The sequence below is a fragment of the Mercenaria mercenaria genome, chromosome 8, assembly GCF_021730395.1.
Source record: "Mercenaria mercenaria strain notata chromosome 8, MADL_Memer_1, whole genome shotgun sequence".
Taxonomy (NCBI): Eukaryota; Metazoa; Mollusca; class Bivalvia; order Venerida; family Veneridae; genus Mercenaria; species Mercenaria mercenaria.
In genome coordinates this window covers 8,194,360-8,218,896 of record NC_069368.1, presented here as the reverse complement: position 1 = coordinate 8,218,896, position 24,537 = coordinate 8,194,360, and the positions used below count along the sequence as shown (strand labels likewise).

General features: G+C 36.7%; 2 protein-coding genes across 6 annotated transcripts in view; both read left to right on the top strand.

The window, feature by feature from the left end:
* The window catches only part of LOC128558941 (titin homolog), a 164,643-nt gene that overhangs the window by 59,388 nt on the left and 80,718 nt on the right, over positions 1-24,537 (top strand). The window lies entirely within an intron of this gene.
* The window catches only part of LOC128558938 (major facilitator superfamily domain-containing protein 12-like), a 33,865-nt gene continuing 13,018 nt past the window's right edge, over positions 3,691-24,537 (top strand). For 3 of the 5 annotated variants that reach the window (XR_008371969.1, XM_053549328.1, XM_053549332.1), the window contains exons 1-8: positions 3,941-4,145; positions 8,493-9,283; positions 10,355-10,562; positions 15,279-15,399; positions 18,333-18,536; positions 20,650-20,742; positions 21,185-21,277; positions 24,021-24,191. Coding sequence is in view for 4 of the 5 variants with exons in the window: in XM_053549328.1 (XP_053405303.1) it covers positions 9,004-9,283; positions 10,355-10,562; positions 15,279-15,399; positions 18,333-18,536; positions 20,650-20,742; positions 21,185-21,277; positions 24,021-24,191 (1,170 nt within the window). In the remaining variant the exon portion in view is untranslated. Of the gene's footprint in view, positions 3,715-3,940; positions 4,146-8,090; positions 8,115-8,492; positions 9,284-10,354; positions 10,563-15,278; positions 15,400-18,332; positions 18,537-20,649; positions 20,743-21,184; positions 21,278-24,020; positions 24,192-24,537 lie in introns of those variants that run through there. The other 2 variants (XM_053549331.1, XM_053549330.1) reach the window with 2 other exon arrangements.

The following is a 24,537-nucleotide window of genomic DNA, read 5'->3' as shown; positions in this document are numbered from 1 at the left end:
TAACTTTTTTATGTTGCATTATGTTTCTACATGTAGTAGGGAAGATATTGGTTTAGTACTGTCTGTCTGCCTGTCACAAGGTTAAGCCTTGTGCATATTTCCTGCATTTTCTGGTTTAATGATTTTGTGCAGAGTTATGGACTTTATGATGGTTTAGCTTCATCTCTTATATTACAAGACATTTTCGATGAGTCATTTGAGTCAAGGTCAATCCATGGCACACATAAACTGACTTTAAAGACGCGCTGTAAAATAACTATATATTTTGTTTTTCCTTGATGGTAATTATACTTGCAACATTAAACAAGAGTGCATTGTTTAATTATTTCAAGCTGGTAATAAATAGTTTTAATTTCTCAGGAGAAAAAAATAGTTTTTTTGTTTATAAATAACACTGTCTGGTAATATTCGTTTGAATATTGTGTTCATGTTAGATACACAATGATTTAGCAAGGGTGACATTAGAGTGTAATCAATGTTAATGTGAATCAGTGTTATGGCCCTTTGGTAATTTCACTATAAAGGGTACAGTGAAGAAATTTTGTGTGCTCAACTCCTCATACTCTTTAAAGGAATGGATTCAAAGTTGCATAAGTGAAGAACCATGATATGAAATTGTGCAGTATGTGGATGCATCCATGTCTTATGGACACAACTCTAGTTTAAAAATACTTTTCCTTCCATTGAACCTACCTCAGGAGCACCACAAGGGCAAACTACACAGTGGAGAGTGGATACATTGATCCAGTGGTAACACTGTCTGACTATGAAACATGGGGTCACGAGTTTGAGTCCCCGCTTCAACTAAAATTACTTACACTGGGATAAGAGTCCTGTGTATGGGTGCTTTACACCTGGCATGCAAAAGAACCAGGGAAGCTTCTGGAATTGGAACATCGTATCTGGCAGTATCCTCCAACTAAAATACTAACAGTCTTCTGGAAGAGTTTCCTGTTAAATGATTTTCAGCAGAGTTATGGCCCTTGATTCATCCAAGTTTATGATGTTTTGGTCACTTCTCTTATATCATTGGGTAGATTTCCACAAAACCTTACAGGACTTATCAGTGCCAAGCCTAGTTTTACATATCAACATGTTCCGGTTCAGTAATTTTTAGCTACCGGCCCATTTTATCTTCTCCAGGCATCTGATCCTATACAACCAGGAGGAAATACATTAAACTTTATAATAGACCTTTTTGGTGTAAAAATGTACAACTATGTACATGTATTATGTAATTCGGACAAAAGTTGGGGGTTGTCTTAAGACAACTACGAATAATGTATCATCGGTTGATATTAATACCATGCACAGCTGAGATTGACCAACCCAGGAAATGGTCTTGTATATCACCATTTTGAATACTGAAGATTCTAAACAAATGAAATATTCCACACGGATCAAATATTTGCCTCGTCTTACACTCGATCTCTAATTTTCGCTCCGTAGTTCAATCGCCCAGTGTGAAATGTTTACACAAATTGGATAATGTAAACTTTGTTATTTTAAATTATCTTTTGTTTCGGGGAATTAATATTAATAAATAATACACAAGTTCGTATAAACTCCAATTTCTATTTATTTTGATCTTTACTAATGTTCATAAATTATATTTCAAAATACTCATATTATTATCAATCTTTCTATTTCTTGTTCATTTAACCACTTCATTAATACAATATATTCCTAAGTAACTCTCAATCTATCAAAACTTAACTTCTGTCTTTCAAAACCTAACTTTAAACTCTCTCAAAACCTAACTAACTGATCTCTCATTCCTAGGCCCTCTCTCCCCTAATTCCAAACATGCCACACCTCTTTACTGACATCATATCTCTTCTCATCCAATCAGCATCCATAATGGCCTATCAGTCATCTCACCCACTAAGCACTCACTCAGGGATTTTCCCCGCTCTTTTCCTTCTTTCCAGTTGGCAGACAAGCTAACACATACATGCTATATTCTTTCATCTACCAAAAACTCCCTAGTAGGTCCAGTCTAGAGCCCTTATCAATTAGTTCTGATAATTTCTGATTAACTAAGGTCTGCTCAGCTTTCTTTGATGACCTCTTATTACACAATCATGTTACTATATAATTATCAATTTCAATTCATATTCCAATTATTAAAATATAAAATAATATAACAATATTCAACTGTCACAATAACACAGTCATGCATCTAACAGTCCTGAAATTGTTTTATTTGATTTTCTCATATTTCTAGATATTTTCCCCATACTTTGACACATATATATGGGTAGCAGAGATCATTCTCTTTCCAGCAATAGCTTTCTCAACATATTTTACCTTGTGAAATTTTGTGGGTTTTAACATTTAAAAAAAAAATGTCTGTTTATACACAAATTTCACCACAAAAATGTCACACTTTCCCCCAGGGCATAAAATGATTTGATCTTTAGATATTTTTCTTTTCAAAGTGCTGACCTTTACAGTAATTATGCATGATTTTTTTGTGCCTAGAGGTAAAAAGTGCATGGTTTGCATGTGATACTATGTACATATCCACCTAAGCCTACAGTAAAGTTTTAGCGGAGTTGTCTTCATTTTTCCAGATATTTTACCCAGGATCTTTTTTTTGTTCAGCTCAAATAACTCTTTTCCAGAAAATGATATCTTAAATATTTTATCAGACTGCATACTTTGCCTTCTTGAAGTTTGTATATTTATTTCCAATGCCTACAGGTTAGGTTTTAACTACCCGCCGTTACATAACTGAAATACTGTTGAAAAAATGGCACTAAAACTTAAGCGTGTTTATAAAATTATAATTGTTTTAATCAGTAATTAAAATGAATTCAAATTTGAAATGATTTAGAGACTTTATATGAACTAAATCACCACCATAGTATACCAGACCAGTTACGGCAAAGCGCCTAGCAGTACAAACGAGCGCGCACATGCCACAGCAAGTCAACTGACCAAAAAAGATTAGTTTTGATGCTGCTTTATTTAGGGCATTTAACTGTCTCAAATATCATCTGAATTTTTATTTCAGTAAATAATGATTTTCTTACTTTGGTTATCAATATTAAGTTACATGGAACAGAAGTCTAATTTAACTGACCTCTGGACACCAAGAGCAGAGACTAGGTGTTCAGTTACCAGACACAAGACATTTCCTATAGGTCATTTGAGTCAGAGTCAGTCCATGGCACACAAAAACTGACTTTACATTAAAGGCATACCACAAAATAACTGTATTCTTTTGTATTTCCTTGATGGTAATTATACATGCATGAAGAAAATGAGAACTAACAAGTATCTAGTTACAAATTGACAGTGATCTATAAGACCAAGACAATGTGTATATAATGTCTACAAATATATTATTAAATTAATGTAGTTGTATGCACAGTACTTGATGTATTAAGGTAAGTTTAGACCACACGTGTAAAATAGTTATTATATATATTCTATGTTAATAAAACTATACTGAGAAGAGAATGACTGAATAATTAAGTTTGCAGATGAAGTTGTGAAAATGCATTTATTCAAGGAGGGCCTAAATTGTCCAACTGTCATCTTGTAAAATAGCTGTATTTATACCAGTATTTAAAATCAGATTGATTTGCACCGAGTTCATGTGGGAGGAAAAAGTAGGTCACTAGGTTGTAGTGGGTCTTTAAACAGGATACAGGATATCATGTTGTTGAATGAATTGTCATTTAGTTGAAGTTCAGCTCAGAAAAGGTACTTATCCATCGACTAAACTCAGGAAATTAAGGGTTTGAAAATTACATGCTTGACCAGGGTCAAATATATGATTAAGAATCATTTAGAATTACTGTAAATGTGTATTACCCCAGATTTATACTAATATGGTAATGAAAGCTAAATATAGCTGCTTGTAAAAATCTAAATATAGATTTCTAGCATGTGACATTGTTTATATCATGTGATTGTGTATCATGTGACATAGCAAAATGGAGTCTTGCTTTAATAATGTTATCTTGCCTACATGGTCATATTGTTCCCATTTAAAGTGTTCTACCGTCATGTGTAAAACATTTCAGTAGGACCTTCTATAATTTAATGAAATATTTTCAGTGTATTTAAACTTTTGAGGAGTTGAGAACAACATTACTAATAATTAGATCTACCTTCAGTAAAAATTTACACAGGTGAGTGCTTTCAAACAAATTATGTAATTGTTATTCATGAAAGGTATTTTCATAATGTCAAACTTGACAGTGAAAATTTTATTGTAAATTGATTGCATAATATTAAAGAAGGTCTAGCAAGCTACAATGTTAATTTACCTGAATTGCAACAATTTAAATCTATGTTTGATACTTTATATATATAACAGATTATTGTACAGTATAAGTGTTGAAACATTACATTACAGTAGCATTGTTGTGACTATGACGGAAACAGTAACATTTTGTAAATTAAGAATTAATGATAATAATTTTCTGAATATATGTAGTGATTTCAAACTTCATTCTTTTGTAAATGCAAACTAGTGCATTATTTATATTATTGGCTGACATAATAAATAATTATTATAGATCTACAAGATTTTACACAATGTGCATCTTGCGGTTTATATATTATATGAATTAAAACATTAATTAACTGCTGTCCTTGTATAAACTGTAAAACAAAAGAAGTAAGTAATAAGTAAAAATAATGAAACAATTAATGCATTAAAGTGTTCATAACTGTGGTCAAAAAATAAAAAGGACTACTTTCAACATAAAACACGTGAACATAATACAGTAAAGTCATAAAGGGAGGTAATCAAACACAATTGATTTGCTGAAATTTGCTACTAATTGTTAATCAATATTGAAACCTTTGACAAATATAGAGGAAATAAATGCTGATGCAAATATAGAGGAAATTTATTTAATAAGAATTTAACATATTTCATGTTTATAACAAAAAATGTGCCAACCACATTTTAAACAAAGACATTATCGACAGTGGCAGTCTACTTTTAATATTGCACATGAACTGTTATAGGTAGAGCCATAAAGGGAGGTAATAAAAACAATAGATTCAATAAAACATTTTAGTATATTCAGCAATATTCAAACCTTTAAAAATGTTAAAGAAACTAATCAGAAATAGAATTTAACAAAAATTAATGTTTTATGTTTATAACAGAAAATGTGGCAGCCACATTTTAAACAAAGTCATTATGAGCCTTTAAACTTTGTCAGAAGCAGGAACAGTTCTGTTATCAACCTGAGTACGTAGTTTTGGTTGATATAAAATGTAATGTTATAAAACTTGGTATAAATGTCCAAAAGTTTAGAATTTTATATCTTATATATTTACACACAGATGAACCTGCATCATGCAGTAACCAAAGTTATAGTAAAATATTAGTGTTTTTTTTTTCAGGAAAAGTTTCATGAATACAGGTAATATTTGTTATCAATAAGCCTTTTTTTTGGTAATGAAATAGTGTCTCTATCTGGACAGGTGGCTGTTTAAAACATAGAGGTTAACATGTATACAGGTTTAACTGTAGATGTTATATTTTGATTTGATCAATAACTGAAATTTGAATTATTAGATTTTTGATATAGTTGTACCACATGGAGCAAGAATACACCAATCTTTCACTCCCAGGAAATATTGTACTTAAGTCATGAGTATATCTGATCACAATGTGTAGATAAAAGGAACACTTCAGTAGATATTTAAATGGTATTGTATACTACCAGGTGACATACCTTAATAATAACAAAGATAATGGGAACATGTTACTACAAAGATATTTGATTATCCAACACTAGCCTATACATAACTTGCATGTAGTCTACCTTGTATAGTAGGAGGAACACCAAACTGAATCAGTTAAGGTCTACTTGATACATTCTGCACACTTGAGTTTAAAATGTGTGCAGACAGGGTGCAGTGTATGTTCTCAATGACGTTTTATGTAGGGTGCAGTGTATGTTCTCTATGACGTTTTATGTAGGGTGCAGTGTAATAATGTTCTCTGTGACAATTTTCAAAGAGTGTGGTGTATGTTCTCTGTGACAATTTACACAGGGTGACGTGTGGTGTATGTTCTTTAAGTGTAGTGTATGTTCTGTGTGACAATTTACACAGGGTGTGGTGTATGTTCTTTATGATGTCTTTAAATACTCAGGGCATAGTGTATGTTCTCTGTGACAGTTTACACAGGGTGTAGTGTATGTTCTCTATGATGTCTTACACAGGGTGTAGTGTATGTTCTCTATGATGTCTTACACAGGGTGTAGTGTATGTTCTCTTTGACGTCTTACACAAGGTGTGGTGTATGTTCTCTATGACGTCTTACACAGGGTGTGGTGTATGTTCTCTGTGACAATTTACACAGAATGTAGTGTATGTTCTCTGTGACAATTTACTTAGGGTGTAATGTATGTTTGACTGTGACAATTTACACAGAGTGTAGTGTATGTTCTCTGTGACAGTTTACACAGAGTGTAGAGTATGTTCTCTATGACGTCTTACACAGAGTGTAGTGTATGTTCTCTATGACGTCTTACACAGAGTGTAGTATATGTTCTCTATGACAATTTACACAGGGTGCAGTGTATGTTCTCTATGACATCTTACACAGAGTGTAGTGTATGTTCTTTATGACATCTTACACAGAGTGTAGTGTATGTTCTCTATGACGTCTTACACAGAGTGTAGTGTATGTTCTCTATGACGTCTTACACAGGGTGTAGTATATGTTCTCTATGACAATTTACACAGGGTGCAGTGTATTTTCTCTATGACATTTAATACAGGGTATGGTGTATGTTTTTGATGATGTCTTACATAGGGTGCAGTGTAATAATGTTCTCTGTGACAATTCACACAGGGTGTGGTGTATGTTCCCTGTGACAATTTACACAGGGTGTAGTGTATGTTCTCTATGACATCTTACATAGTGTGTAGTGTACAGAGTTTGGTGTAATTTATCCTTTACAGTTTGATTGAAGAAATTGTATCTGAATCATTTGTCTTCCACCTTTGATTCATGTGGGGAAATTGTTAGTAACGTGTAGAACACAAGCTTTTCTCATGCAGAATCCAGGACCTGTATTCATCAATGTTTACAGTCAGACAATTACACTTAAGGAACAGCAAATAATCATTATTGTCATATGTTTAGGGAACATTAATATAAATTCAAATGTTTGGCAAAAGTTAATTTTGTCTTGGGAAATTGCGAGGCTATTATGTGTGTTTGATCTGCTGATTGGTCAAAAATGACTGCATGGGTCGTAATATTTTCTAATATTAAAATAGATAAAATGTCAAAGAATATATAAACTTTTGTTGTTTGATTTGTTGAAATAAAGTGTAACTCAAAATATTACCTGTTTTTGAGAAATCTGCAGAAAAATCATACAGAGCCAGTGGTGTCATTCATCCACCAAAAAGTGGCAGAAAAAATATTGACATTAATGAGTTTGCTCTGCAAAATAAAGTGCATTGCATAATTGTATGAGTGAGGATAGTCACAGTGACTCAAAGCATTCAAAAGTAAGTCTATCTAAACTAATAATAGGTCTGTAACCTATATAAATGAAATTTTGCAGCGGTAATTGTAGCTTCAGAATGAATATTTATGCAAAGTCTTAAGTTAACGTTGATGAATATGGGATCTGTATAACTGACGGCCGTTACATAACTGAAATACAGTTGAGGGGCCTCCGTGAAGGAATGGTTAAGGTTACTGACTTTGAATCACTTGCCCCTCACTTCACTCAACACATTGAATTCTTCATGTTAGGTCTGAAGGAAGCCATCCAGCTGGCTTATGGGAGGTAGGAGGTAATAATGCATGGAGGGGCACCAAGGGTCTTCCTCCACCATCAAAGCTGAAAAGTTGCCATATGACCTATAATTGCGTCAATGCCACGTTAAACCCAACAAAAAAAGAAACACTGTTGAAACAAGATGGAAAACCCGGAATAAACAAAATGTATTGTCAAGTGACTGTAAGACTTAATGTTAAATATTAACATTAAAAAGCTAGTCGGGTTAAATATTAAAACATTGAAAATCCTGTGGATACAAAACAGTTGTTGCATGTTAAAATTAATTACAGCAGGATTTACTCTCCTATATTGTTAATTAACACTGTCAAGGTAAATGATTTTCCTTGTTTGGTATTTTAAGATAACAAAAATAGTAATTGTTTATTTCATTTAATGACATGCATACAAATGAGACATTATCTAAGCTGTACTAAAACTTAACATTTTTTACAAGCTTGAGAGGTAGATCTCTTCAAAAATAAACATTATGATAGTAAAATTCTGCAAAATATCAATAAGGTGAAGCTTTTGGTATTGTAGATGGTCTGGCACCTGTCATAAGGCATCAACAATTGATTTGTTAAAACTCTAGAGGTCACAGTTTTGGTCCAATCTTAATGACTGGCCCAATGTAAATGATTTTGGATGTATGATACTGTACTATGTTACCTCGCAAATTAGTTATTTTCTTTCTGTTTTATTTTTCAGTCCGATTTTCAAGTTGTTTTGTCTTATCTACAAGAGGACTGTCTGATGGATAAACCATGATTAAATCAGTACATTTATACAGCACATGATCAGCGTGTGAAGTGAACACTGCACGTACGTGCAATAAACATGCAGCAGATGACTCCAGTTTTCTACTTATTGGAGTGAAAAAAGACCCAGCTTGTACTACAACCTTAAATAAACAAGTCACAAGATTTTATTTACCCGTCAGATATTGCGATACAAACGTTTTATAGTGCAGTTTTAAATAATGCAGATGAAACATTACTTGTTAAGATATACCCTGTCAGATTCACATGACTAAGGTCATTCAGTGCATTTTTTAAGTATGGTTAAACTTAATTTTATTATTCTGTTTTGAAAAAAAAAAAAATGAATGAAACTTGAAAGCAGTTTTCTGTAATTCAACTTGTGTAACAGTGTACATTTATCAGAATTTGTCAGTGAAAATATTGTTGTAAGCACTTAGATTATAAGACTGAGCAAAAAGATGTCGAGTCAAACGGTATCTAACAGAGGGCGCTTGCCGCTTCTTCAAAAGTTTGCGTACAGTGTTGGCCATGTGTTGAACGATCTGACGGCATCTATGTGGTTTACCTACATGATAATTTATTTTCACCAAGTAAAGAAATTTGATAATGCATTAGCAGGAGACTTAGTTCTGATTGGACAGATTAGTGATGCTATATTCACGCCATTCATTGGATATGAATCTGATCGTGTGAAAGGATGCTTTAACATGGGCAAACGAAAAACATGGCATTTTTTAGGTGAGTTTTATATGATAACCAATCTGGAAAAACTAAAATTGTAAGGCTGAAGGATGTATATCCTTGAATACTGGAAAAATGTAAGACTTGTCACAAAGGAGGCAGGTTTGAAGCCCAGAAATGCATCTGATTGTTATCACAGAGGTTGTGGGATGGAATCCTGAAATAACATCTGACTGGACCCAAACGTTGTGGGTTTGAATCTTGGTGCAAGTGAAAATTTGACAGTGATCTCCGTAACTTTGCACTCATTAACCCTTATCATGCTGGACATGATTGATTCTTCCTTTGCGACCAGTGTAGATCATGATCAGCCTGTACATCCATGAAGTCTGATCATGCTATTCAGTCCGTATATATTTAGTAATCCCCCCTTTTAACAGATAATGGTTCTGTCCAAATTGAAAGTTGGACAAGTTTATTATAGAAATTTAGCAGGTGAAGGATTAATATTCATTAGAGACTAATTTTTGTCTATTTAGTGGTTGTAACTTTATACATTGTATTTAGATCACACAAATTCCTTTCCCCACAAAAAAGCCGTTTTTGGCAAAAAAAAAACCCATGAAATTTGAAACTCTCAAAATTGGTTGAGTTCACAGTAATAACTTTCTCTACAATGGATGTGAAATTAATAAGTTTAAACTTAACACACTATAAATGTTGACATCAAATGATAAATCACTTTACATTTAAATTGTTACATTATATTAGTATTAACTTGTTATGTCCATTTTATAGTTGTGTACATCTGGAGTTAACAGCTTCAATACTGGAAATGGCAGCCTTGCCCCAAACTTTAACTCAATATTACTATACTAAGAAATATATTGTACATGAGCAAAGGTTTAAATAGTAAATTTGTAGACTTTTTTCATGGTACAATCATGCCATTGGTTAATTTCAAATTTATGCACAGAAACAAGCAATTAGATGCTGTTTTGAAACTGGTTCACAAACTCTATTTTATAACATTGAACCTTCTGATTTGTGAATAAATCTTTTAAAGTATTAATTTAATCTTGTATTAAATAATGCCATGTTTTATCAATTCTCATATTTACATTTCAGGAACATTATGTGTGATGTGCAGTTTTCCGTTCCTGTTTCTAGGCTGCATCACATGTGACCACGCTCCCGACTGGTCACAGTTTATTTACTTTGCACCATTTGTTGTCATTTTCCAGTTTGGCTGGGCCTCAACACAAATCAACCATCTCTCACTTATACCAGATCTCACGGATTGCACAAATGAGAGAGTAGGTTTAAATAGCTACAGGTATACATGTACTTTCATAAAATTTAAAGTTCTTTATTAGTCAGTCCTATTACGTTTTAGTAAAATACTTAATGTACTGTAAAACCGTAATATTCTTGCTGGGGAGTGGGGATTAATTTTCATGAAATTTGTGGTAACACCAACCAAGGATATACTAACAGACAATTAAAATTCTAATTAATTTTCTCTGGAAAAGTCTAAATCCATGAATTCATGGCATTGCACCTACAACCAGTGACATCTCTATCCATACCTACAACCAGTGACATCTCTGTGCACACCTACAACCAGTGACATCTTTATGCACACCTACAACCAGTGACATCTCTATCCACACCTACAACCAGTGACATCTCTATCCACACCTACAACCAGTGACATCTCTGTCCACACCTACAACCAGTGACATCTCTATCCCACACCTAAAACCCAGTGACATCTCTACCCCACACCTTCAACCAGTGACATCTCTACCCACCCCTACAACCAGTGACATCTATCCACACCTACAACCAGTGACATCTCTATCCACACCTACAACCAGTGACATCTCTATCCACACCTACAACCAGTGACATCTCTGTGCACACCTACAACCAGTGACATCTCTGTGCACACCTACAACCAGTGACATCTCTATCCACACCTACAACCAGTGACATCTCTATCCATACCTACAACCAGTGACATCTCTGTCCAACCTACAACCAGTGACATCTCTATCCACACCTACAACCAGTGACATCTCTGTCCATACCTACAACCAGTGACATCTCTGTCCACACCTACAACCAGACACCTCTATCCACACCTTCAACCAGTGACATCTCTATCCACACCTACAACCAGTGACATCTCTATCCACACCTACAACCAGTGACATCTCTATCCACACCTACAACCAGACATCTGTATCCACACCTACAACCAGACATCTGTATCCACACCTACAACCAGTGACATCTCTATCCACACCTACAACCAGACATATCTATCCACACCTACAACCAGACATCTCTATCCACACCTACAACCAGTGACATCTCTATCCACACCTACAACCAGACATCTCTATCCACACCTACAACCAGTGACATCTCTGTCCACACCTACAACCAGACACCTCTATCCACACCTTCAACCAGTGACATCTCTATCCACACCTACAACCAGTGACATCTCTATCCACACCTACAACCAGTGACATCTCTATCCACACCTACAACCAGACATATCTATCCACACCTACAACCAGACATCTCTATCCACACCTACAACCAGTGACATCTCTATCCACACCTACAACCAGACATATCTATCCACACCTACAACCAGACATCTCTATCCACACCTACAACCAGTGACATCTCTATCCACACCTACAACCAGTGACATCTCTATCCACACCTACAACCAGACATCTCTATCCACACCTACAACCAGTGACATCTCTGTCCACACCTACAATCAGATATCTCTATCCACACCTACAACCAGACATCTCTATCCACACCTACAACCAGTGACATCTCTATCCACACCTACAACCAGTGACATCTCTATCCACACCTACAACCGTGCATTTTCTATCCACACCTACAATCAGACCATCTCTATCCACACCTACAACCAGACATCTATATCCACACTACAACCAGTGACATCTCTATCCACACTGCCACCAGTGACATCTTGTCCACACCTACAACCAGTGACATCTCTATCCACACCTACAACCAGTGACATCTCTATCCACACCTACAACCAGTGACATCTCTATCCACACCTACAACCAGACACCTCTATCCACACCTACAACCAGTGACATCTCTATCCACACCTACAACCAGACACCTCTATCCATACCTACAACCAGTGACATCTCTGTCCACACCTACAACCAGTGACATCTCTATCCACACCTACAACCAGTGACATCTCTGTCCACACCTACAACCAGTGACATCTCTGTCCACACCTACAACCAGACATATCTATCCACACCTACAACCAGACATCTCTATCCACACCTACAACCAGTGACATCTCTATCCACACCTACAACCAGTGACATCTCTATCCACACCTACAACCAGACATCTCTATCCACACCTACAACCAGTGACATCTCTGTCCACCCCTACAATCAGACATCTCTATCCAACCGCAACCAGACATCTCTTTCCACACCTACAACCAGTGACATCTCTATCCACACCTACAACCAGTGCATCTCTACCCACACCTACACCAGTGACATCTCTATCCACACCTACAACCAGACATCTCTATCCACACCTACAACCAGTGACATCTCTATCCACACCTACAACCAGTGACATCTCTATCCACACCTACAACCAGTGACATCTCTGTCCACACCTACAATCAGACATCTCTATCCACACCTACAACCAGACATCTCTATCCACACCTACAACCAGTGACATCTCTATCCACACCTACAACCAGTGACATCTCTATCAGCACCTACAACCAGTGACATCTCTATCCACACCTACAACCAGTGACATCTGTATCCACACCTACAACCAGACACCTCTATCCACACCTACAACCAGTGACATCTCTATCCACACCTACAACCAGTGACATCTCTATCCACACCTACAACCAGTGACATCTCTATCCACACCTACAACCAGTGACATCTCTGTCCACACCTACAACCAGTGACATCTCTATCCACACCTACAACCAGACACCTCTATCCATACCTACAACCAGTGACATCTCTATCCACACCTACAACCAGACACCTCTATCCACACCTACAACCAGTGACATCTCTATCCACACCTACAACCAGTGACATCTCTATCCACACCTACAACCAGACACCTCTATCCACACCTACAACCAGTGACATCTCTATCCACACCTACAACCAGTGACATCTCTATCCACACCTACAACCAGTGACATCTCTGTCCACACCTACAACCAGTGACATCTCTGTCCACACCTACAACCAGTGACATCTCTGTCCACACCTACAACCAGTGACATCTCTATCCACACCTACAACCAGACACCTCTATCCACACCTACAACCAGTGACATCTCTATCCACACCTACAACCAGTGACATCTTTATCCACACCTACAACCAGTGACATCTCTATCCACACCTACAACCAGACACCTCTATCCATACCTACAACCAGTGACATCTCTATCCACACCTACAACCAGTGACATCTCTATCCACACCTACAACCAGACACCTCTATCCACACCTACAACCAGACACCTCTATCCACACCTACAACCAGTGACATCTCTATCCACACCTACAACCAGACAACTCTATCCACACCTACAACCGACACCTCTATCCACACCTCCCAACCATGACATCTCTATCCCACACCTACAACCTGGGGACATCTCTATCCACACCTACAACCAGTGAAAATCTCTATCCACACCTAAAACCCAGTGACATCTCTATCCACACCTACAACCGGACATCTCTATCCACACTACAACCGGGACACCTCTATCCACACCTACAACAGTGACTCTCTATCCACACCTACAACCAACAACCTCTATTATACCTACAACATGACATCTCTGTCCACACCTACAACCAGTGACATCTCTATCCACACCTACAACCAGTGACATCTCTGTCCACACCTACAACCAGTGACATCTCTGTCCACACCTACAACCAGTGACATCTCTGTCCACACCTACAACCAGTGACATCTCTGTCCACACCTACAACCAGTGACATCTCTGTCCACACCTACAACCAGTGACATCTCTGTCCACACCTGCAACCAGACACCTCTATCCACACCTAAAAACCAGTGACATCTCTATCCACACCTACAATCAGTGACAATCTCTATCCACACCTACAACCAGTGACAATCTCATCCACACCTACAACCAGTGACATCTCTACCCCACACCTACAACCAGACACCTCTATCCACACCTCAAAACCAGTGACATCTCTATCCACACCTACAACCAGTGACATCTCTATCCACACCTACAACCAGACACCTCTATCCACACCTACAACCAGACACCTCTATCCACACCTACAACCAGTGACATCTCTATCCACACCTACAACCAGACACCTCTATCCACACCTACAACCAGTGACATCTCTATCCACACCTACAACCAGACATCTCTATCCACACCTACAACCAGTGACATCTCTATCCACACCTACAACCAGACACCTAACCCACCCCAACAACCAGTGACATCTCATCAACCTTAACCAGTGACATCTCTATCCACACCTAAAACCAGTGACACCTCTGTGCACACCTACAACCAGTGACATCTCTATCAACACCTACAACCAGTGACATCTCTATCCACACCTACAACCAGTGACATCTCTATCAACACCTACAACCAGTGACATCTCTATCCACACCTACAGCCAGTGACACCTCTATCCACACCTACAACCAGTGACATCTCTATCCACACCTACAACCAGTGACATCTCTCTCCACACCTACAACCAGACATCTCTATCCACACATGCAATCAGTGACATCTCTATCCACACCTACAACCAGTGACATCTCTATCCACACCTACAACCAGACACCTCTGCCCACACCTACAACCTGTGTCAGACTTTTTTTCTTGCATACATAATTTTACAAATTATAGAAGAAATAAGCACTATGTTTTTGTATCTTTTTCCAGGTATGCTTTTACAGTATTGTCCAACATGATGGTGTATGGTATTGCTTGGTTGTTATTTGATCTTGGACAGAATTCTGATGTTTCTAAACAACTTGGTCCTGATGATTCTTCAAAATTTAGAGTAATTATTCTTATTTTGGATCTCTGCACTTAATGTTAAGCACAGACAGGCATTTGGGTAGAACCACAACCTTGCTTTAGCCCACAGGATGACTTTGTCACCTGAAAGAACTTTACATTCTAGATAGGTTTTGGAATCTACAGTGGTGAAGGCAGAGTGATCCAGTCAGTGCCCTTAACCACTTTGCCACAGAGGCACTGCACCTATAACAACAGTTTAATTTACTTAAATGACCATGATCAAGAGGCTTTTACAACCAGCTTGATATCGTAACAGGGAAATATTTATGTATTTAGAAAGATAAAATTTGTACTTTTTCACTATTTAGTAACTGTATACACACAATGCTCCCTCTCTATAGCAGCCCTCTGAACAACAATTCCCTCCTTGCAACAACTCTTGCTACTGACTCCAAAATATGCTAATTGTTCTTTATTTTACCTCTCTACAACAACTCCATCTGAACAACAATCAAATTTTCTTACTCCCAAAGGGTGTTGTTGTAGAGATGGAGCACTGTATTATACTAAAAAGTTATTACTTACCAATGACTAAATTTGTGGATTTTACCCTTTGAATAGAAATTCACTAATTCATGCCTCCCATGAAATAGCCATATTGAAGGAACTAAGAACATTTATTCTGACCAAGAATAATAGTTTTACAGTAGCCTGAAGGATGTTTGAGGGCCACTGTATGAAAAGCTGTGCAGTCTGATCTGGATAAATACTGTTGGTTTATAAGTTGAACACAAGTGCTGAAATTGATAAACAAACAGTATGGATGTGGGGATAAACAAACAGTATGGATGTGGACATTAAAAAAACAGTATGGATGTGGGGATAAACAAACAGTATGGATGTGGGGATAAATGAACAGAATGGATGTTGAGATAAACAAGCAGTATGGATGTGGGGATAAACAAACAGTATGGATGTGGGGATAAACAAACAGTATGGATGTGGGCATTAACAAACAGTATGGATGTGGGGATAAATGAACAGAATGGATGTTGAGATACATACATACATTTTGGGCATTAACAAACAGTATGGATGTGGGGATAAACAAACAGTATGGATGTGGGGATAAACAAACAGTATGGATGTGGGGATAAACAAACAGTATGGATGTGGGCATTAACAAACAGTATGGATGTGGGGATAAATGAACAGAATGGATGTTGAGATACATACATACATTTTGGGCATTAACAAACAGTATGGATGTGGGGATAAACAAACAGTATGGATGTGGGGATAAACAAACAGTATGGATGTGGGCATTAACAAACAGTATGGATGTGGGGATAAACAAACAGTATGGATGTGTGGATAAATGAACAGAATGGATGTGAGAATAAACAAACAGTATGGATGTGGGAATAAACAAACAGTATGGATGTGGGGATAAATGAACAGAATGGATGTGGGAATAAACAAACAGTATGGATGTGGGAATAAACAAACAGTATGGATGTGGGAATAAACAAACAGCATGGATGTGTGGATAAACGAACAGAATGGAACAAACAGTATGGATGTGTGGATAAACAAACAGAATGTATGTGGAAATTGACAAACAGTATGGATGTGGGGATAAACAAACAGAATGGAACAAACAGTATGGATGTGGGGATAAACAAACAGAATGGAACAAACAGTATGGATGTGGGGATAAACAAACAGTATGGATGTGGGGATAAACGAACAGAATGGAACAAACAGTATAGATGTGGGGATAAACAAACAGAATGTATGTGGGAATTGACAAACAGTATGGATGCGGGGATAAACAAACAGAATGAATGTGGGGATAAACAAACAGTATGGATGTGGGGATAAACAAACAGTATGGATGTAGGGATAAATGAACAGAATGGATGTGGGGATAAACAAACAGAATGATATGGGAATTGACAACAGTATGGATGTGGGGATAAACAAACAGAATGGATGTTGGGATAAACAAACAGTATGGATGTAGGGATAAATGAACAGAATGGATGTGGGGATAAACAAACGGTATTGATGTGGGGATAAACAAACAGAATGGAACAAACAGTATGGATTTGTGGATAAATGAACAGAATGGATGTGGGAAATGACAAACAGTATGGATGTGGGGATAAATGAACAGAATGGATGTGGGGATAAACAAGCAGTATGGATGTGGGGATAAACAAACAGTATGGATGTAGGGATAAATGAACAAATTGGATGTGGGAATTAACAAACAGTATGGATGTGGGGATAAATGAACAGAATGGATGTGGGGATAAACAAGCAGTATGGATGTGGGGATAAACAAACAGTATGGATGTAGGGATAAATGAACAAATTGGATGTGGGAATTAACAAACAGTATGGATGTTGGGATAAACAAACAGAATGGATGTGGAGATAAACAAACAGTATGGATGTGGGCATTAACAAACAGTATGGATGTGGGAATAAACAAGCAGTATGGATGTGGGGATAAACAAACAGAATGGATGTGGGGATAAACAAACAGTATGGATGTGGAGATAAACAAAGAGTATGGATGTGGGCATTAACAAACAGTATGGATGTGGGAATAAACAAGCAGTATGGATGTGGGGATAAACAAACAGTATGGATGTGGGGATAAACAAACAGTATGTATGTGGGCATTAACAAGATGTATGGATGTGGGGATAAACAAGCTGTATGAATGTAGCGATAAACAAACAGTATGGATGTGGGGATAAATAGACAGAATGGATGTGGGGATAAACAAACAGTATGGATGTGGGGATAAACAAGCTGTATGGATGTGGGGATAAACAAACAGTATGGATGTGGGGATGAACACAGTATGGATGTGGAGATAAACAAACAGTATGAGTGTGCACTGATATTGATCCTTAGTAGTCGCAAAGCCGTAACATTTTCATTTGTTTTTAATTTCAGATGTTAGTGCTAATAGTAGTTGGCCTTGGTTTAGTATTCAGTTTGATATTCCATATCGGTGTGAGGGAAAAGACTGCACCTGTCTCGCAGAACAACAGAGAGTCCCTGAACGACTCCTCAGCATTAATAACCATTGAAAAATCTGCTGTGAAACAGTTAGTCATGTCTTGGAAATGTTGGTTAAAAGAACATCAGTTTTATCAAGTAAGGATTGCTAAATTGCACTCATCAGATTTATATTCTAACAAAACTTGTATTGTTTTCTTATTAAACAAAAAGAGTTGAAAGTGTTGCATTATTTATTATACAGTTATTGACTTGTGTTTCGGTCAATATGTGTTTTTACGGACCTGTAAAATATGATATTGACCGAGGACACAGTCTGAGGTCAATATGATTTTTACAGGTCCGTAAAAACACATACTGACTGGAACATAAGTCTATAATTGTTATATTATATGCTCTTCTCAAATGCACTCATTTGACTGGCCTGTATTTCATACATATAAGAAAAACTGATGTCAGAAAATTCATTATCACTTTTGCGGGTCAGTATCACTTTTTGTGGACCAGCGCATGCACCCCTTTCAACCAATCAAATGAGCACATTTGAGAAGGGTATATAATATTATGGGATAAAATCTTGTTTGCATGTCGTAATAAATAGGCTCTTCTATGAATTGACCCTATGTCATGAGGGGTGCTGAAAATGAGTACGTCAAAAGACAGGCAAGTTTTATGGATTTATTGTTAAATTTGAAGTAATGTATTCTAAACCCTGATATTTTCTTTGATTTCCTATGTAAATGCTATTGATTTAAATTTTGACTGAAATACTGTTGAAAAAATGGCGTTAAACCCAAAGCAAACAAACAAAATGATCTAAATTTAAAAATACAATTAAATCTCTTTTTCTTAACACACATCTTAATTACTTTTTAGCTCAACTATTCGAAGAATAGGGGAGTTATCCTACTCGCCCCAGCATCAGCGTTAGCGTGAGCGTCACACAAACGTTAAAGTTTGCATACCACCCCAAATATTTTTAAAGTCCATTGAGATATTGCTTTGATATTTTGCATACTTGTTTACCATCATGACCCCAGTCTGTAAAAAGGAGGAGGCAACTCTATAAGCATTTTGACTGAATTATGGCCCCTATTAACTTAGAATAAATGTTAAAGTCTGCGTACCACCCCAAATATTTTCAAAGTCCATTGAGATATTGCTTTGATATTTTGCATACTTGTTTACCATCATGACTCCAGTCTGTAAAAAGGAGGAGGCAACCCTATCAAGCATTTTGACTGAATTATGGCCCCTTTTCGACTTAGAATATGCTTATTGTAATGTTATAGTATAACTCATAGCTCATATTATACTTTCAAGCACTGAGAATAGACGAGAGCACTGTCCACTGAGAGCTCTTGTTTTGAACATCTGCTACCACTGTCTTTTTTATCTGCTGTATGCACTTGCCTGTTTTGAGGTGACCTTGACTTGTTGGATATTCCATTAAAAAGTCTTAACGGCAGTAAATCTTTTTATTATTTAAGAAATAATGATAGCAAAACCCTGTTTTAACGTTACTGATACACGAAAAGAGTTATACGTCCGTGGAATAATTTCACGAGGGCATAGCCCAAGTTAATTATTCTAACTGTGTATAACCCATTTTGAGTATATCAATTTAAGTAAAACATGATTTTGCTATAAATTAGTTCAGTAAACAGTAAATAAAATATAGTAGTGCTCTTTCTTGGTCGCAACAAAAAAATTGATGTTATCGCACGTAAACGTGACATCATTTTAGTGTGTGTGTTTTAACAGAAATGAATTCATTAGAATTGATTGTAATTAACAAAATCTGACTAATATATTTAAAAAGAAAATGGTATGTTATATTTATTCTAGCATAAAATTGCTGTTCTTGTCACTTTTTTGGGGTGTTTTAACAGGAGAGAAAACGTGTATTAACAGAGAGATTCTCGCGCTCACGTACTGTTATAACACCTTTTTATATATGCGCGTTCTGTGGCAAAGCGTTAAAGCATTACGGCCCCAAAACCAATAATTCAAATGGAAATAACGTCAACGTGAAAAAAACAGCTCGGATATTCCCGCGCATTTCATGGAAATTTAATGACGTTGAGAGATAATGTATTCATTTATTCGTTCTTTCGCGTTTTATGCTAGAATAGCGTTAGCACATGTTATTTTTGTGTTATAACATCTTTTGAATCCCTCGTGATTCTGCAGACATTATAACACGAAAAATCATGCGTTATCCCTACATTAAAATTTTGAAATTTTTCAGGTTGCTGTGATTTACATGTCGACACGTCTTGTTGTCAACATTTCCCAGGTGTATTTACCGATATACTTAGTTGAAACTATAAAACTTGATAAAGTAAGTAATATCTGCATACTTTATTATGGACAAAATACTACAAATCAAGTAAGGTGCTCTATAAATAGAACAGACACTGTATACTGTTTTATATCTGTTTTTGTATTCAGATTACTACCAGTATTATGTTTCTCAGCAGTTACATGTGCTATTTAGAGTAACAAATGAGAAAGTTGTGAACATCAGACTAATAGGTTTTATTTGTTGCCATGTAAACAACAAAAAATTGTTTCAATTGCAATCTAAAAAAAAAAAAAATTGATAAATAAATATATATATAATTATATTGATATATACATGGTAATCTTTGTAGAGATCAAAGAAAAAGTTCCTAATTAAATCATTGAAAACAGAGTTTTAAAGGGCCAAGAGCTGTTGAAGAAGTGTTGCTAAATGTAGCACAAATTAATTATTCATAAGTCTGTGATTATCTTTATTTCAGGATTCTATAGCAATAATACCTTTAATTGTGTATGTTAGTGGTTTTGTCACTTCCCTGCTGATGAAATACATCAATGCTGCTGTCGGCAGGAAGGTTGGTTTATCTCAGTCATTTTTAGCTCACCTGTCACATAGTGACAGGGTGAGCTTTTGTGATCACCCTTCGTCCGTCGTCTATGCGTACGTCGTCTGTCCGTTCACAATTTCCTTGTGAACATGATAGAGACCACATTTTGTATTTGATTTTAATCAAACTTGCACACAACTTGTATGGGCATAATATCTCGGTTCCTTTCGAAAACTGGCCAGATCTCATCATGGGTTTCAGAGTTATGGCCTCTTAAAGGGCCAAAATTTGCCATATTTGGCTTGTGAACATGATAGAGACCACATTTTGCAATCAACTTTAATAAAACTTGCACACAACTTGTATTGGCATAATATCTCGTTTGCTTTCGAAAACTGGCCAGATCCCATCATGGGTTCCAGAGTTATGGCCCCTTAAAGGGCCAAAATTCGCTATTTTTTGCTTGTGAACATGATAGATACCACATTTTGCAATCAACTTTAATCAAACTAACACGCAATTTGTGTTGGCATAATATCTTGGTTCCTTTCGGAAACTGGTCAGATCACATCATAGGTTCCAGAGTTTTGGCCGCTTAAAGTGTCAAAATATGCTATTTTTGGCTTGTGAACACTATAGAGACAATATTTTGCAATCAACTTTTTACAGACTTGCACACGGCTTGTATTGCCATAATATCTCGGTTCCTTTCGAAAACTGGTCAGATCCCGTCATGAGATCCAGAGTTATGGCCCCTTAAAGGTCCAAAATTTGCTGTTTTGGTTTTTGCAGCCATATAGAGACTTTATTTATGGTTTGATTTGATTCAAACTTGCAAAATGTCTTCAACAATCTTACTGAAAATTGGTCAGAATATTTGTTTCCATGTAATCACTAAGTAAAACATGTTTACACTGTTATGGTGTTACACAGGTGAGCGACCTAGGGCCATCTTGGCCCTGTTGTTTTTAAGTAACTTTTTCGAAATCCAGAACTAGATGAAAAGGGTATGCTTCCACTTATCAAGGTACAGTAAAGTCATTGATATTTGTAAGGAATGATTTCCATGGTTTTAATGGTTGTGTCAATCCACAAAAATCTCAGTGAACAGATAAAATTCTAATTTATTTTTGTCTTCAGAAGTTTAAACCCACAAACACATGTCCCCATGTAATAGCTGATTTGGCCAAAACCGTGAAATTTGATCCACATGAAATCAAATAATTTCTCAGTGTTTGCGCTTACCGCTTACCGTACTCAGCTTAATGTAAATATAAAAAATGGAAATGCTGTCAATCCTTTATATATGTTTGAATCAAATTCCTGTCAATTTGAAGTCTTTGCATTACAGAATTTCAGAGTTTGTATGTCGAGGGCTGAACAGAAAACTGTCGTAATTCCTTTATGTAATACTGTGAAATCATTAATATTTTGGGGGGACTAATTTTCATGGTTGAGTCAGTCGATGAACTTAAATCCCTGTGAATAAGTAACACTCCCATATATTTAATGTTAAAAATTTGAAACCCCACAAATTCACATGCCCACTGTCATGATGGTTTTGCCCAAACCACGAAAATTATTTGCCAGCAAAATTAAATGATTCACAGTATGAGTGATGACTGTTTTCAGTTCAACCCTTACAGAAGCAAGCCTCTGTGGCGTACATGCTGCGTATTTGCTGTGTATATGCCGCGAACACAGTAGTACGCCAGAGGAGTACATTTTACATACACCGCATGCCGCGTACATGCCGCGTACTATTTCGACGAGTACACAGCATGTACGCAGGAGGTCACTAGTACACTTCAAGTACGCAGCACAGACTCTGAAAATTTAAGGAGTACACTGCATGTACGCAGGAGGGACTTGTACAAGAAAATAGTACACTGCATGTACACCGCAGATACTTCGAAATTTATAACACTTATATTTAGTTGCATTAAAATTGTTTCCCCTTGATGCAGTTGCGCCATTTTCTTCAGATGTTTACCAAATTACATGCTACAAAAATTGATCTATTTCATTGAAAAGTGGATGAAGAAAAAACATACAATTTATTTGATAACACAATCTACATTATTTTGGTAAGGGGAAATACTTATTGATGCATGTCACTTATCTTTTTTCTGTTTTTTTTTTTTTGTCTAAATGATCTGCATTTGCATAAGAAAAGTTGGTGGGGTAAGGAATTTACTTATCACAGCAGTTTCGGCCACAAGAGTACACAGCATGTATGCAGCAGGAGTACACAGCATGTCGCCACAGGACTCGGGCCAGGAGTACACAGAATGTACGCCGCAGGATACACAGCATGTAGCCCAGGAGTACCAGCATGTACGCCGCAGGGGTAGTACACCGCAGGCTCATTTCATGTGAAAAGTGTATGTGCCGCTACATGCTGGGGTACTATTTTTTCGCATACTAAATTTTCCCCCAGCGTAAAATCCTGTGTACTATGTAGTCCACAGCATGTACGCCGCAAGTAGTACGCGGCAGAGCTCATTTGCATGTCAAAAGTGTACTACAAACGTACTATCGGTGTATGTGAGGTGTATATCCTGCGTACTATTTAAAGCCCTTGATTTCAGTACACATCATGTACGCATCATATACGCTGTATGTACACAGCAAGAGTACGCAGCAGGCCTTTTTCTTCTGTAAGGGAACCCTCAATATTTTCTGTTGTAAATGAACATGTACATATGATTTTTTGATGGGAAAGAATGAATTAATAAAAAAACATTACAAAAATTATTTCTTGTTCCAGGTTACCTTTTTAATAGGAGTCGGGTTTGCAATAGGGGCAAGCATAGCTTTCTATTTCCTGCCGCAAGGGAGCAAACTTGTGTATGGAGCAGCAATACTCAGTGGTATAGGTGGATCAACTATGCTAGTTACCTCCCTTGCCATGACTGCAGATCTGATTGGTGATAATACTGTAAGAAATTATTTCGTTTTACTGCCTTGTTGTGTCACACTGACACAATTTAGGTCTTTAAGTGACTTTTCAGCATTGATGGTAGTGATAAATGCCAGATGTTCCTTCAGGACATTAATTTAGGCTAAAGCAGGTTCTAGGATAGTACTACCAACCTTTCACACAATGCTTCCTTGCATGAAGAAAAATTCTGGGTCCTAAACAAAGTGTCAGCCTGGCCTGACTCTGTAATTGTCAAATCATGCGAATTAGTGAACTGGAGTGGACTTCAAAATACAGAATTTTCACATTTTTTTTTAAATACAGAATTTTCACACTGTTTTGAGTAAGAATTTCATAATACTAT